Source organism: Hyaena hyaena, unplaced genomic scaffold, assembly GCF_003009895.1.
Source record: "Hyaena hyaena isolate Hyena2069 unplaced genomic scaffold, ASM300989v1 scaffold_631, whole genome shotgun sequence".
Lineage (NCBI taxonomy): Eukaryota > Metazoa > Chordata > Mammalia > Carnivora > Hyaenidae > Hyaena > Hyaena hyaena.
The window spans coordinates 332648-349628 of NW_024081264.1; the positions used below are offsets into that span (position 1 = coordinate 332648).

Below are 16981 nucleotides of genomic sequence, written 5' to 3' on the forward strand. Positions count from 1 at the left end.
GTAATGCAGACACTGGTGTCGACAGCACATAAATAAATTAATGTGGCTCTGTTCCAATAAAACTTTAGCTATAAGACAGCTCTTGGGTCAGATTTGGTCCATGGACCATAGTTTGCTTATGGTCTGTTTTGGCTAGTTTCTGTGAGTAATTGTGTTTTCTGTTTTTAGGTTCTGATGCTTATAGATGCCAGCTTTGGGTTTGAAATGGAAACATTTGAATTTCTAAACATCTGTCAAGTACATGGCTTTCCTAAAATTATGGGCGTTCTCACTCACCTAGATTCCTTCAAGTATAATAAACAACTGAAGAAAACAAAGAAGCGATTAAAACACCGGTTCTGGACAGAAGTCTACCCGGTAGGAAGAGAATTAATGATTGAATACTAACACGTCATCTTTAAAAAATAGGAGGAGTAGGAGAGCTTAACACATATCCCTTCAAGATTCACCTTTGGAGTTTCCTTTATACATCTGTTCTTAGTCCCTGCAATTTTTTCTCAAAACAGTCTGTATTTCAGAGCTCTTCGTGTATCTTGTCTCCATAGCCCCCCAGTACCGGGCAGTATTTTAGATTTGTGATTATTTAATAAGTTTGTCTGAAGTTTCTCCTAATTATAGGACCAGCAACTACAGTGCACACATACTGCCTTTGCACCCTCCCCTGCATGCTGTGTGGCTCAGTGGTCATAGAATTTTTCATGTGTCTAGGAGCCTCCCTGCCCTCTCTGTGTAATACTCTCGACAGACACCACTGCTTGACCTGAGAGCAGTCTTGAACAAGCTCAGTGTATTTGCACTTCAGACTGTACTAAGCCTTAACAAGATGAGTCCTGAAAGAGGCAGAGAAGTTCAGGAAGCATTGATAAGTGGCATGCAGTCCCTTAGGGTTGCTTCTTATTTACATGTCTTTATTTTGATGTAGTATTGATAAGAATTTAATGGAAATTTAATTTTTTGCTCTTTTAATGTTTAGGGTGCCAAACTGTTCTACCTTTCTGGAATGGTACATGGAGAATATCAAAACCAAGAAATTCACAATCTGGGCCGTTTTATCACAGTTATGAAGTTCAGGCCGCTTACGTGGCAGACCTCTCATCCCTATATCCTGGCAGACAGGTAAAAAGTGCATCTGAAGTTTTTCATCCTGGCCCATATATTTCATAGCTACAAAGGTTAGAAAAAGAACAGTAATAGAGCTTACTTTGTGCTTATTTTTTAATAGTAAGGGGGCATTGTAGTTAGTGGAAGATAACCTACATTTTTGTATTATTACCTAATAGGTGCTGTGGCTTCAGTAGTAAAGTATGAAACATTTAGAAAAATGAGAGCAGTTTAGACCATTTAAAGCTACAAGATGTGGTCCTGTCCTGCTTTTTGAACTTTAATTTTCAGTAATAGCTGTCTTTGGATCATTGTGCTCTGGTCACCCAGATATGTTCTGTGCTTTCTTTCCTTTATGCCTTTTTTCAAATTGTCTTCTCAGCCTGGGGTCCCTTTTCTCTACTTGCCAGAATTCAAGGCACAGCAAAAAACCTAGATTATAGCTTAATCTTCTTCCATGAACGGTTTTTCTGGATATGTTCTAGTCTCTTCTTGACCCCCTGGTGCACGTTTGTCTTCCATTTCTGGTGTCTTACTCTCAGACTGTATATTGCATAGAGCCTGAGAGCGATACAATCATGTGTTTGCTGCTTTTCCTCTCGTAGATGGTGAACTGTGTTTCCTTTTTTCTGTATTTTCTGTAATTTTCTAAACTATATGTTTAGTGATCTAGTGAATTTGATCCATCTTTGACACATGAAGGCAGGTACAAGAACTTTGACATTTATTTCTGCCATATGATTGGGTTTTATTTTTCTAGGATGGAAGATTTGACAAACCCAGAAGATATTCGAAAAAATATCAAGTGTGACCGAAAAGTATCTGTTTATGGTTATTTAAGAGGAGCACACTTGAAAAATAAAAGCCAAATTCACATGCCAGGTATCCTTTTGTTATGAAATATACTGTATTTGTAGAACTATTGGGATGACTTCCTTCGTTTCTCAGGAAAATTGAAAAATGACTAAGCAAGATAGAGTCACATCGCTAGTTTTAAGACTAACCCAACTCTGCCTCAGCTCACAAAGGTGTTGAGGTGACCAAATCCCCTCTGTTCTGATGGTGTCAGCTAGCACCCTTGTGGGTGAAGCCTTCCAACTGGGCCATTTTTGCCAGCAGTTGATACATGTATAGCTGAAGCCGTCTTTCTGTGTCTGTCTTCCAGGTGTAGGAGATTTTGCTGTGAGTGACGTCAGTTTCCTCCCGGACCCCTGTGCGCTTCCTGAACAACAAAAGAAGCGCTGTTTAAATGAGAAAGAGAAGTTGGTTTATGCACCTCTCTCTGGAGTCGGTGGTGTGCTATATGACAAAGATGCGGTCTATGTTGATCTTGGTGGCAGCCATGGCTTCCAAGAATCGGTGAGAGGAAAGTCACGGAAGTAATGTAGCCAGCTTTTATATACTGAAGCTTTTTGTCTTTATTCGTATTTATGGGTAAAGGTACAATGCATACTGTAAATATACAGAATATGTAATAGTACCAAGGAGGAAGAAAAAGTCACATCCTCCATTCTGTTACCAAGACACACGGGATCTTGGGTCTTCTAGTGTGAGCATTGCAAGCAGTTTGGTGCTTGTACTTCCCGTCTCTCATTTTATTGTGCTTTGCTTTACTGAGTTTCACCAACAAATTGCCTTTTTTACAAATTGAAAGTTTGTGGCAACCCTGTAGTGAACAAGTCTGTTGGTGCCATTTTTTCCAGCAGCATTTGCTTACTTTGTGTCTCTGTATCACATTATGGCAATTCTAACAATATTTCAAATGTTTTCATTATTTTTGTTACAGTGATCTGTGACAAGTGATTATCACTTACTGAAAGCTCAAATAATGATTAGCATTTTTTAGCAATAAAGTATTTTTAATTAAAGTATGCACATTGCTTTTTTAGACATACGCTATTACACACTTAATAGGTTACAGTATAGTATAAACATAACTTTTATATGCACTGGGAAACCAAAAAATTCATCTGACTCACTTTATTGTGGTAGTTTAGAACTGAACCCACAGTATCTCAGGGTATGCCTGCACAGTATTGGTGTGTTTTCTAGCTCTTTGGTCTTTCTCTCTTTTGTTTTTCCTCTCTAAACATATACATCTTTAGCTAGATTATATTATGTGTAGAGTATTACATATTACATGTAAATACTACATATTTGTATCCATACATGGTCTTTGTGTGTAGGAGTGTCTGTGAGAAAGAGAAGTAGTATTATACGGGCTCCAACTTTAAATGCCGTTGCAGCTTTTGGGGAGCATTAAAAGAATACGTGATTCCATTGTCCCCTGTTAGTATTTGTAGAACTGCTTTGGTCTTTTTTAGAGCTATGTGGTATTTTGCTGTATGGATAAACCTTATTTATTGAACCAACCCTTGGAAGTCTATGGCAGGAGTACACCCCCAGATTCCCCTGGTTTGAACATTGCCAGTTATTGCCCTCGAGCATGCAGTTTTACTCACTGGGATGGATCTTTCTAGGCAGTAAATTCCTTGAAGTGAAAATTTTGGATCAAAAGGCAGAATTTTTTAAATAGACTCCAGATTTTCATTTCTTTATTCTGCAGTGGGGTTTTATTGGGCCAAAATAAATGTTTTCAGCAGCATTGACACTTACAGTTTGTAAAGCTAAGTATTTAGGTTATCAGATTGTATACTACATGAACTTTGGAAAAGTTTAATGAAGACAGCAGTCTTCAATTTTAAACTTTGTTCTAAGAATTTCCTATATTTTTTTATTTCTATGTCTATTTTGGGGCAGTAAGAAATGTTTTTAGGAACTATGTTTAGGATAATTTTGAGAAACTGATTGAAACCAGTGTGTCTCTCTTCAGAATTCTTGTATATTCCTCATTTTCCCTTTCTTGGTGGCCTTGACAGGATGAGGTGAGGCCCACCCATGAACTGGTACAGAGTCTCATTTCTACCCATTCCACTATTGATGCTAAGATGGCTTCGAGTAGAGTGACACTTTTTTCTGATTCTAAACCACTGGGGTCAGAGGATATAGATAATCAAGGGTAAGTTTGCCATTTTTCTGTTTTTCATTTAAAAAATAGTGTATTACAGAAGACTATATTACCTTTAATTCTGCCATCAATACACATTTTGGTGGGATGCATTCCAGGCTGGTTTTGTTGTGTTTGCTTTGCTTTATATGTTCTTACGTTTCTGAGGGAGTTTCATTTGTGTGACATGACATGGAGGTATTCTTGAAATATTATACAAGATTTTGTTTTTAGCAGACTCAGAATATTCCTTAGATGTCACAAAATGTTTTCTGTAGGTTGCTTTTGGTTTCTTAGGAGACCTGAGGCCACTTGGCTTTCTTTTAGTGGCCAAATACTAATACAGGCAGAGTTAAGGAAGCTCGTTCAGGTGGCTGTTGAAAAGCTACATACTTGTCTCTAAAAGGATTCCTTAGATGTGTTGTATTATCTCCTGGGTCAGTATCCACTGATATCTAGCTCATGTGAATTATTTTCAGTCTGGGCTGGGAATTTGTATACCTTATACATAATGAGTGGTCTGGTTTTATTTTATTGACTTCTGTATGACTCCCAATAAAAAATCAGTCTGAAAATGATTGAAATTGTCTAGTTTATAATTTATTATAAAGGTATACAAAGGAAAATTTCTTGGAAAAATTCATCTGCTGCCTTCTAACCAGTAGATGGTATAACATGGTAGTTCATTTTTTTTTTTTTTTTTGAGAGAGAGACAGATAATGAGCAGGGGAGGAGCAGAGAGAGAAAGAGGGAGAGAGAGGATCTCAAGCAGGCTCCATACTGTCGGCACAGGGCCCGATGCGAGGCTCGAATTCACCAACCATGAGATCATGACCTGAGCTGAAACCTAGAATCGAACACTTAACCAACTGAACCACCTAGATGCCCCAAGAATAATATTCTTAATATGTTATTCTTTCTACATTTGTTAGCTGACATTCTTTAACAGGAAGCTCTTCCACCTTTTTATTTAATATCACTTTTGACTAATTGACTTTTTAAATTCCATTTGTTATTATCCTATTGCTATCATTCTTTTTTCATGCCTATATGGTCCCTTCAGTCTGACTCCTGTGTCCTTTTAGCACTACTTCGGACACAACAGAGTGTTTCAGGCTTACTTTATACTTTCCTTGCCTTGGATCTGGAGTCAGCCATTTAAGGATCATCTGTTTCAAGCTTGAAAATGATTAGTCTTGGAATGCCTGGGTGGCTCAGTTGGTTAAGCGTCCGATTTCAGTGCAGGTCATGATCTCATGGTTCTGTGAGTTCGAGCCCTGTGTCTGGCTCTGTGCTGACAGATCAGAGCCTGGAGCCTGCTTATGGTTTTGTGTCTCCCTCTCTCTCTGCCCTTCCACTACTCACTCTCTGTCTCCCTCTCAAAAATAAATAAACATTTAAAAAATCATTTTTAATAAAAAAATGATCAGTCTTCTAAAAGATTGATTAAACACTCACTTCCTTTTGGAGCAGTTTTTCCCTAATGTCAGAGTTTTTGTTTTTTAAAGTTTACCTTTTTATTCTCTATAAGCTCCTTTGAAGAGAGGTGTTAGGGAACTGTGCATGAGTTTGCTTACCATATATTCCAGTATTTATAATATAATTCCTTTCTGTGCTATGTTATTTACAAGCATTCTGTGATATTATCTTCTTTTTCTTTCCATAATTATTGACTTGCCATTTCTAGAGTGACCAGTTCTTGTACAAATTGAGTTATTTTGTGTTTACTTGGTAATATAGGCACTGGATGCCAAAAGAAGAAAAACAGATAGATTTGGAAACTGGTCGAGTGCGTCGGAAAGCCATTTTTGGAGATGAGGAAGATGAGTCTGGAGATAGTGATGATGAAGATGATGAAGAGATGTCTGAAGGCAACAGGTTGGACAGTGGCTCTAGTGCTGATGAATTGGAGGAGGAAGATGCTGAGATGTACATGGCGGGTAAAGGTGTCAAAAGGCAGAGACTTGAGGAGATGGAAGAAGACAATGAGGTGGATTTGCCAGCATTTGCTGATAGTGACGATGACCTTGAAAGGAGCTCAGAGGAAGAAGGAGAAGCAGAGGAAGCTGATGAAAGCAGTGAAGAAGAGGATTCCACTGCAGGAGAGCAGGATATTTTAGAATCTAGGGTTGTTGGAGACCACAGTAAACCGAGACTTTTACAAACTAATGATTTGAGTGACAGTTTGAATCTAAAGAATCCTTTGACAATCAAAAAAGCAACCCTCACGACTTCAGATTCAGGTCATTGCACAGCTGAAGAGGCATTTGCATCTGAGGAAGAAACTGAAGGAAGCTCCTCCGTCGGTACAGAGGGCGAGGACTCAGAAAATGAAGAGGTTATTAGGAAAAAGTTTCCGAAGTCTTCTAAAGTGGCAGGTGGTCAGAGGCTGAGGTCAGAGAACTTAATTGATGAGACCAGTGATGTGGAAGACTTACTCAAAGAGGAAGAAGATTACAAGGAAGAAAATAACTATTCCACAGAAACTTCAGGTTTGCTTAAGTTTAATGTAACTGTTGTTATAAACTTGGCACTGAAAATGTTCTACCAATAGAACGTCTACAGGGGTGCCTTAGTGGCTCAGTCGGTCCAACTTCGGCTCAGGTCATGATCTTGTGGTTTGTGGGTTTGAGCCCCATATCAGGTTCTGTGGTGACAGCTCAGAGCCTGGAGCGTGCTTCAGATTCTGTGTCTCCCTCTCTCTGCCCCTCCCCTGCTCATGCTTGGTCTCTCCCTCAAAAATAAATAAGCATTTAAAAAATTAAAATAGAATGTCTACATTTAGGAGTCTTGCTGTTTGGAGATTTTTTTTGACTTCAAATACTGCACCTCATAGAAGGATTTCAGGATGAATGCAGAGAGGGCAAATAAACAGACTTAACTGATGTTGGTGCTCATCCTTTTAGGTGCTCTCAAGTGGAAGGAAGACCTTTCCAGGAAGGCAGCTGAGGCCTTTCTGAGGCAGCAACAAGCAACTCCAAACCTTCGAAAGCTTATTTACGGGACAGGTAAGAGCTCTATTTCAGATGCAGAAACGCTTTAGTTTCTTAACTGTTTTCTGGAAAGGAGATGAAATTGATTGAAGGATTTGGGTCGTTCTTTTGATGTCTATATGATATCCCTGACTGTCGTAGTTTGTATGTGGCAGATGTTTTTAATCATTAGTTCATGGGTTTGCCATAAAACTCTTGATGAGAATACTCTCCATTATGTCATTTTATACCCTCTATACAAGGTCCTTTATGGGATTTTTTTGGGATAGAATTTAGTGCCAGAAAAGAACAAAGTGGTGCATTTGTTTTCAATTATTATAGTTTGTTGTCAAGTTGGTTTCCATATAACACACAGTGCTCATCTCAACAGGTACCCTCCTCCATGCCCATCACCCATTTTCCCCTCTCCCTCTGCCCCCCATCAACCCTCAGTTTGTTCTCACTATTTAAGAGTCTCTTATGGTTTGCCTCCCTCCCTCTCTTTAACTGTTTTTTCCCCTTCCCCTCCGCTATGGTCCTCTATTAAGTTTCTCCTCTTCCACATATGAGTGAAAACATATGGTATCTGTCTTTCTCTGCCTGACTTATTTCACTTAGCGTAATACCCTCGAGTTCCATCCACGTGGCTACAACATGGCCAGATTTCATTCTTTTTCATTGCTATGTAGTATTCCATTGTATAGATAAACCACGTCTTCTTGATCCATTTGTCAGTGTATGGACATTTAGGCTGTTTCCATGATTTGGCTATTGTTGAAAGTGCTGCTATGAACATTGGGGCATATGTGCCCCTATGCATCAGCACTCCTATATCCCTTTGGCAAATTCCTAGCAGTGCTATTGCTGGGCATAGGGGAGTTCTCTTGTTAATTTTTTGAGGAACTGGGTCATGGGGAATTCTATTATTAAATTTTTGAGGAACCTCCACACTGTTTTCCAGAGCTGCTGTGCCAGTTTACATTCCCACCAACAGTGTAAGAGGGTGCCCATTTCTCCACATCCTCACCAGCATCTAGTCTCCTGATTTGTTCATTTTAGCCACTCTGAGCGGTGTGAGGTGGTATTTCAGTGTGGTTTTGATCTATATGTCCCTGATGATGAGGGACGCTGAGCATCATTTCATGTGTCTATTGGCCATCTGGATGTCCTCTTTGGAGAGGTTCATGTCTTCTGCCCATTTCTTCACTGGATTGTTTGTTTTTTTGGGTGTGGAGTTTGGGGAGTTCCTTATAGATTTTGGACACTAGCCCTTTATCTGATATGTCATTTGCAACTATCTTTTCCCATTCCGTCAGTTGCCTATTAGTTTTATCGATTGTTTACTTTGCCATGCAGAAGCTTTTTATCTTGAGGTCGCAATAGTTCATTTTTGTTCTTAATTCCCTTGTGTCAAGTAAGAAATTGCTGCAGTTGAGGTCAAGGAGGTTGTACCTGCTTTCTCCTCTAGGATTTTGATGGTTTCCTGTCTCATATTCAGGGTCTTGATCCATTTTGAGTTTATTTTTGTGTATCGTGTGAGAAAATGATCTAGTTTCATTCTTCTGCATGCTGCTGTCCAGTTCTCCCAGCACAATCTGTTAAAAAGGCTGTCTTTTTTCCATTGGATACTCTTTCCCGCTTTTCAAGGATTAGTAGGCCATACATTTGTGGGTCCAATTCTGAGTTCTCTATTCTGTTCCATTGGTCTTATGTGTTTGTTTTTTTGCCAATACCATGCTGTCTTGATGATTACAGCTTTGCAGTAGAGGCTAATGTCTGGGATAGTGATGCTTCCCATTTTGGTTTTCTTCTTCAGTATTGCTTTGGCTATTCGGGGTCTTTTGTGGTTCCATACAAATTTTAGGGTAGTTTGTTCTCGTTTTGAGAAGAATGATGGTGCAATTTTGATTGGGATTGCATTGAATGTGTAGATTGCTTTGGGTGGTAATGACATCCTAACATATTTCTTTTTCTGATCCGTGAGCATGGAATGTTTTTCCATTTATTTGTATCTTCTTCAATTTCCTTCATAAGTTTTCTATAGTTTTCATCATACAGATTTCCTATATCTTTGGTTAGGTTTATTCCTAGATATTTATGGTTTTTTTGCAATTGTGAATGGGATCAGTTTCTTGATTTCTCTTTCTGTTGCTTCATTATTGGTTTATAAGAATGTAACTGATTTCCGTATGTTGATTTTGTACCCTGCAACTTTGGTGAATTCATGGATCAGGTCTAGTAGGCTTCTGGTGGAGTCTGTTGGGTTTTCTATGTAGGGTATCATGTCGTCTGCAAAAAGTGAAAGTTTGACTTCTTCTTTGCCAATTCTGATGCCTTTTATTTCCTTTTGTTGTCTGATTGCTGATGCTAGCACTTCCAGCACTATGTTAAACAACAGTGGTGAGAGTGGACATCCCTGTCGTGTTCCTGATCTCAGGGGGAAAACTCTGTTTTTCCCCATTGGGGATGTTAGCTGAGGGCTTCTCATAGATGGCGTTTATGATGTTTTAAGTAAGTTCCTTCTATCCGACTCTCTCTTGAGGGTTTTTATTAAAGGATGCTGTATTTTGTCAAAAGCTTTTTCTGCATTTATTGACAGTATCATATGGTTCTTTTCTTTTCTTTTGTTAGTTAATGTGATGTTTCACATTGATTGATTTGTGAATATTGAACCAACCCTGCAACCCAGGAATGAATCCCACTTGATCATGGTGGATAATTCTTTTTATGTGCTATTGAATTCAGTTTGCTAATATCTTGTTGAGGATTTTTGCATCCATATTCATCAGGGATATTGGCCTGTAGTTCTCTTTTTTTTTGGTGGGGTCTGTGCCTGGTTTGGGAATCCGAGTGATGCTGGCTTTGTAGAATGAGTCCAGAAGTTTTTCTTCCATTTCAAATTTTTGGAACAGCTTGAAAAGAATGGGTATTAACTCTGATTTAAATGTCTGGTAGAATTCCCCATGGAAGCCATCTGGTCCAGGGCTCTTATTTTTTGGGAAATTTTTGATGACTGATTCAATTTCTTCACTAGTTATGGGTCTGTTCAGATTTTCTGTCTCTTTCCATTTGAGTTTTGGTAGTGTATGTGTTTAGGAATTTGTCCATTTCTTTTAGGTTGTCCAGTTTGTTGGCATATAATTTTTCATAGTATTCTCTGATAATTGCTTGTATTTATGAGGGATTGATTGTATTAAATCTATTTTTATTTGTGATTTTGTCTATTTGGGTGCTCCCTCGTTTCTTTTTGAGAATCAATTTTGTTTATTTTTTCAAAAAACCAACTCTTGGTTTCATTTATCTGTTCAGCTGTTTTTTTGGGATTCTATATTATTTATTTCTGCCCTGAGCTTTATTATTTTTCTTCTTCTTCTGGGTTTGGGGTTTTCTTGCTGCTCTACCTCTAGTTCGTTTAGGTGCACTGTTAGATTTTGTATTTGTGCCTTTTCTAGTTTCTTGAGATAAGCCTGGATTGCAATGTATTTTCTTTTTAGGATTGTTTTTGCTGCATCCCAAAGAGTTTGGATTGTTGTATTTTCATTTTCATTTGTTTCCATATATTTTTTTAATTTCTCTATTGCCTGATTGACCTATTCTTTAATAGGGTGTTCTTTAATCTCCACACTTTTGGAGGTTTTCCAGACTTTTTCCTGTGGTTAATTTCAAGTTTCATAGCATTGTGATCTGAAAGCATACATGGTATAGTCTCAATTCTTTTATATTTATTGAGGGCTGCTTTGTGACCCAGTATGTGATCTATCTTGGAGAATGTACCATGTGCACTCGAGAAGAATGTGAATTGCATAGCTTCAGGATGTAGAGTTCTAAATATCTGTCAAGTCCATCTGGTCCAGTGTGTCGTTCAGGTCCGTTGTTTCTTTAGTGATTTTCTGTCTAGTTGATGTATCCATTGCTGTAAGTGGAGTATTAACGTCTCCTGCAATTAGCACATTCTTATCAATAAGATTGCTTATGTTTGTGATTAATTGTTTTATGTATTTCGATGCCCCCATATTTGGTGCATAGACATTTATAATTGTTAGCTCTTCCTGATGGATAGACCCTGTAATTATTATATAATGCCCTTCTTCATCTCTTATTACTGCCCTTACTTTAAAGTCGAGCTTTTACGATATAAGTATTGCTACTCCAGCTTTCTTTTGACTTCCAGTAGCATGATAGCTATTTCTCCATCCCCTCACTTTCAATCTGAAGGTGTCCTCAGGACAAAAATGAGTCTCTTATAGACAGCAAATAGATGAATCTTGTTTTTTTTCTCCATTCTGATACCCTATGTCTTTTGTTTGGAACATTTAGTCTATTTACATTCAGTGTTATTATTGAAATATATGGGTTTAGATTCATTGTGTTCTGTGTAAGATTCATGCTTGTGGTGGTGTCTCTGGTACTTGGTGTTCCTTGCAACATTTCCCTCATAGAGTCCCCCCAAGATTTCTTGTAGGGCTGGTTTAGTGGTGATGAATTCCTTCAATTTTTGTTTGTTTGGGAAAACCTTTATCCCTCCTTCTATTCTGAATGACAGATAGAGGACCTGTCTCTGGATAGAGGATTCTTGGCTGCATATTTTTCCTGTTCATCACATTGAAGATTTCCTGCCATCCCTTTCTGGCCTGCCAAGTTTCAGTGGATAGGTCTGCTACTACTTTTATGTGTCCATCTTTGTATGTTATGGCCTGTTTATCCCTAGCTGCTTTCAGAATTCTCTCTTTATCCTTGTATTTTGCCAGTTTCACTATGATATGTCGTGCAGAAGATCCATTCAAGTTACATCTGAGGGGAGTTCTCTGTGCCTCTTGGATTTCAGTGTCTGTTTCCTTCCCCAGATTGGGGAAGTTCTAGGCTGTAATTTGTTCAAGTACCCCTTCAGCCCCTTTCTCTCTCTTCTTCTTCTTCTTCTGGGATTCCTATGATATGGATATTATTCTGTTTGATTGCATCACTCAGTTCTCAAATTCTCCTTTCATGCTCCTAGATCAATTTATCTTTCTTTTTCTTGGCTTCCTCTTTTTTTTATAATTGTGTCTTCTAATTTACCTCTTCTCCCCTCTGCATCTTCAATTCATGCAGTGGCTGCCTCCATTTTATTATGCACCTTGTTTATAGCATTTTTTAATTTATCATAACTATTTTTAAGATCCATGATCTTTGCAGCAGTAGCATTTCTGCTGTCTTCTGTGCCTTTTTCAAGCCCAGCGATTAATTTTATGACTATTGTTCTAAATTCTTGTTTAGTTATGTTGCTTGTATCTGTTTTGATCAATTCTTTAGTTGTCACTTCTTCCTGGAATTTCTTTTGAGGAGAGTTCTTTTGTTTTATCATTTTCGCTAATTCTCTGTCTCTTGTAAGTTTTAAAGGCTTGTTATGCACTTTGCACCTGTGAGTACTGCTGTATTAAAGGAGGCTTATACACTGTCCAGGGCCTGGCCATTCAGGAAGTGTTCTTTTAAAGGTTCCCTTGGTCTCTCTTGATGTGACTTTGGTTATTTTATTTCCCTACTCGTAGTGATATTTTGGACTCTCCACCATGTGTGCTTTAGTTTGTTCCTTGAAGTAGCCCTGGAAAGGAAAACAGACAAACAAACAGGGACCAAAAACACACAAACGGACAAACAAATCAAACAAAGAAGCAAACTGACAAAAATAATTTAAAAAAACAAAAAAGCAAAGGACAGTTTAAAAGCATAAAACTAGAAATCCCAGCTACAAATAAAGAGCAGGGTGGAGGCAGTGCTGATGGAACAGCATATACAAAGAGAGAAATGACAGGGGTGGGGAGAAAGAGAAAATGAACATTGACCAGACAGAGAGACTTAAAGGCTTAATCTAGAGAGAGAAAAAGGAGAATACAGCAGGAGGTGAGGAGAAAAAAACGAAGATAATGTTACCCAGAGAAACTATATAGTCTGATTATTCGAGAGAGAGAGTGAAAGGAAGGTAAAGAAGGAGGTGTAGAACATGGATCAAGAGGATGGATTAAATATGTCTGTTTAAGCAAACCTATAACGAGAATAACCAGCCCAGAGGAGGGGAGAGATAAGATTGAGAAAAGGGAGAATATATCTGAATAGCAAGAATTGGTCTGTAGTTAATCATGGCAGTGCAGCAGTGCTGGTCTTGGGGGAGGGGCCGTCTGTTTCTGTAGCATCTACAGGCTCCCAGCAGCTCCCCAGTGCAGATGGGTGTGGTTTTGTGTAGATGGGTCCTGCCTCCACTCTGGGTCCCTTGGGTTGATTCCTGAGGCCCCGCCTTGGTGGTCGTGGGAAGAAAAATGACGATCCCCTAGTCCCTTCTCCTTGAACCTGGTGTCCCAAATCACTCCTTTAGATTTCTCCTCAGTGTGCTGCGGGCACAGCTAAGGTGGGCCAAGGTGCCCCACGCACAGCCATGTTCCAAACTCTCACTCTGTGTGCATTAATGATGCTGCCTGAAATGTAATCCCGTGAGCTTAGCACTTCAGAGCAGGGGATCAGTTCCTCCTGACTCTAGCTGGGTCCCTGGGGTGCCTCCTGACCTGGAGGGAAGTTCTTTTGTCCCCCGGCATGCAGCATAGGATAGGATCCCTCTCTGTCCTGGGCTGAGGTTTTTATCTTGTCCAGATACAGTTCTACACCTCCCCACCCTCTCTTTCTCTTCCCTTTGTCTCTCCACAGAAGGGGCTCCCTCCCCTCTGCACCTACATGTGAAATGTGGGTAGCTGCCATTCAGGCACTGCTTCACACATCCAGAGTGGTACATTTTGTACTGTGGTTACTGGTTACTGTGTGATTAGAACAAGCAAGGCCAAAGGAACATAAAGGAGCGTAAAGGAGCTAAGAGCATTGAATCAAAGAGTTGGTGTGTACTGATTTCCATTCAGGTTTGCCTAAGTACTGTTGGTGATGAGAGACTCAGCAGTCTTTAAGAGAAACTCTTTATGCTAGTTAAAAGTTCTGCCTTTAAATGTCCTTTCCTCTCTCCAACCCCTAATGTTTTGTCTCCTTACTGGACTCTTTGCTGCTTCCTTGCAGGAGGGCCTAAGTCCTCCAGACATGGTGAGGAGTTCCCTGGCCTTTTCTTAGCTTGCAGCTAATACACTCAGGGGTACCACCGTACCTGCCATAAACAGGGACCCTCAGTCCCAGGTCCTTTAGGGTGAAGATTTGTTCTCACTGTTTCATCATGGTGTCTCTTCAGTGACAGAAGACAATGAAGAGGAAGATGGTGATACCAGGGAAGAACTCGGAGGATTGTTTCGTGTCAGCCAGCCTTCAAGAGAATGTAAGCACAAGCTTGATTCTTTGGACTGCTCCAGATTTCATGTGGAGGCGCCCCACGATTGGGATTTAGAGGAGGTAAGGCAGAATATAAATAATATGTTTGAGTTAAGAGACATTTAAGGAATTGTTCTAAAAGAAGATTATGGGATTTCAGTATTGTGTATTTGTTACTGGCTTCTCATTTTTGTAAGATAATAGGACCTTCCCCAGATATTGGACTAGATATTTCATGCATCCTAAGCAATAATGTGTTTGGAGATTAGGTAGACTGTGTATGTGTTATGGAGAAAAGGAAAATATGGATGGTAGTGTTAATCTTTATTTTGAAGCATTGCATGTAAGTTCATATATTTGAAATACTTTGTGTTTTATCACTAGGATATATCCCATGTCCCCGAGTTAACATAATTTCTACTATTTGTAAACAAACAAATCCGTAACACTGGTTAATTTTCTTCCCTTGCTCACTATTCTTTAATCACACCAGAATTCATTAAGTTTTCAAACTTACTAGGCTTAATCCCATCTTAGACCTCTTGCCCCTTAGTTTTCTCTTCTGGAATGTTCTGATGTTCTTAAGGCTGGCTTCTTTTGATCATTTAGTTTAACTTAAATATCACTTCTCAAGAGAGGCCTAATCACTATCATATTCCTAATTTAATTCACGGAATAGAATTTAAGCACCTTACAAGATTTTATGAAACTTTTTTTTGCAGTAAAACTTCACACAGATTATAGAAAAACACATAAAAACAATTATTTAACTTAATGGATTAGGTGAGGACCCTGTAACCACTCTGTATCTGTCCCAGTCATAGTCCTCCCTACAGAAGGAACCATGACTCTTAGGATAGCCATTTCCTTCTTTTCTTCATAATTTCATCCTCTAAGTTTGCATTAATTAACATCATAAGTTAGTTTTATCAGATTTTTGGGGGGTTTATTTTTCACTATGTCTTTTCAGTCTGTTAATATGCAAATCCCCTGCATGCATCTCTTTTTTTTCTCTTACGCTTTATTTGTTTAAAAAACTAATTGTTTGATATGTAGTTTCTCATATTTTGGTTTTTTTGGATTGCATTGCATCCTTAAGTGCAGATTATCAGGCTCCTCTCTTCTGTATTTCCTATAAAATGGTACAAAACAATACCAATACAACTCTGTGATGATGGAAATGATCTGTATCATTGAGCTGTTCAGTGTGGCTGCTTGTGGCTGTTAAGTACTTTAAATGTAGCTAGTGAGACAGAAGAACTAAGTGTGTAATTTTATTTTAGTTCTATTTAATCTTAATTAATTAAAATGTAAATAACCATGTGGTTATAGCTACCCTATGGACAGCACATCTAGAATATGATTAGATTTAGGTTTGATTTTTTTTGTTGTTGTTTTGTCAAGACTGCTTCCTAGATTGTGGTGTTTGTTTTTAGGAGGCACATAAAATCATCTCATGATTTTAATAAAATCTGTTGAGTCTCAGTGCCTAGCTAGATCCATTAGTTTATTAAGGCTGTAAAATGGTGATATTCTGTTCAAATTGCTCTTAATTTATTAGCTGGAATACCCCTCTAAAGGGAAACTTACCCTCATCTATTATTTGGTTACCCCGTTCCATATAAGCAAGATAAATATTTGATTCTTTTTATTAGTTTTCAGAATGATTCTCCAAAGTGACTTTTTTTTTTAGTATAATTTTCAACTCATAGAATTTAATATCATTGAGTGTTTTCCTTCCACTGAACTTGTTTTCCTTGATAATCTCTCATATTTATCCCATATCTGGCCAGTGGGTTCCTGGATTATTTTGACTTGATCCTGGTAGTTTTGGTTGCTGTATTTCTATCTGATCCAATGAGGTGTTCCAGCACCATCTCGTACACTTCCGATGCCACACTTGGAAGCAGCCATAAGAAGTCCTAACTTCTTTAAGAAGAAAATGGTATTTCAACATTATAATCTAGGCATAGGAATATACACTGCTATGGACTGGTCATTGTTTGTAGGTCTTTCAGTGACCAGAGCTGGGAGAATTCAGTTTTTTCCAATTCGGATTCAGAACTGCAGAGTTCTTTTTTTTTTTTAAATATTTTTTATTTATTTCTAGGAGGGAGAGAGAGAGACAGTATGAGCAGGGGAGGGTCAGAGAGAGAGGGAGATACAGACTCTGAAATAGGCTCCAGGCTCTGAGCTGGCAGTCAGCACAGAGCCCGACACGGGGCTCGAACCCACGAACCGCGAGATCATGACCTAAGCGAAAGTCGGACGCTTAACCGACTAAGCCACCCAGGCGCCCCAGAACTGCAGAGTTCTTATTTAGCTTCTTTTTTACATTTGTATCTCCATTTTTCCACTAGAGAATTAATTCCATTTGATTTTGAAGATGATGAAATTAGAAAATTACTATCCCACCTATGCACAAAACAGTGTCAGAATAGCATTACACATGTTACTATTAAGATAATTACTGAAAACGAAGTTTTTTTCCTCATATGTTTCCCCATTACCCTTTAAAAGTGGCTACACAGGTTTACATTCCCATCAGCAGTGTATGTGGCTTCTGATTTCTCCACATCCTCACCAACACTTGTTATTATCTGTATTTTTAAAAAATTATTATTATAGC

The 16981-nt window shown here is 38.7% G+C and overlaps 1 protein-coding gene across 2 annotated transcripts in view; it reads left to right on the forward strand.

Moving 5' to 3' along the window:
- The window catches only part of BMS1 (BMS1 ribosome biogenesis factor), a 47514-nt gene that overhangs the window by 8109 nt on the left and 22424 nt on the right, over nucleotides 1-16981 (forward strand). For both annotated transcript variants that reach the window (XM_039257756.1, XM_039257757.1), the window contains exons 5-12: nucleotides 169-357; nucleotides 974-1116; nucleotides 1862-1983; nucleotides 2267-2460; nucleotides 3981-4120; nucleotides 5849-6600; nucleotides 7015-7116; nucleotides 14276-14433. In XM_039257756.1, coding sequence (XP_039113687.1) covers nucleotides 169-357; nucleotides 974-1116; nucleotides 1862-1983; nucleotides 2267-2460; nucleotides 3981-4120; nucleotides 5849-6600; nucleotides 7015-7116; nucleotides 14276-14433 — 1800 coding nt within the window. The remainder of the gene's footprint in view (nucleotides 1-168; nucleotides 358-973; nucleotides 1117-1861; nucleotides 1984-2266; nucleotides 2461-3980; nucleotides 4121-5848; nucleotides 6601-7014; nucleotides 7117-14275; nucleotides 14434-16981) is intronic.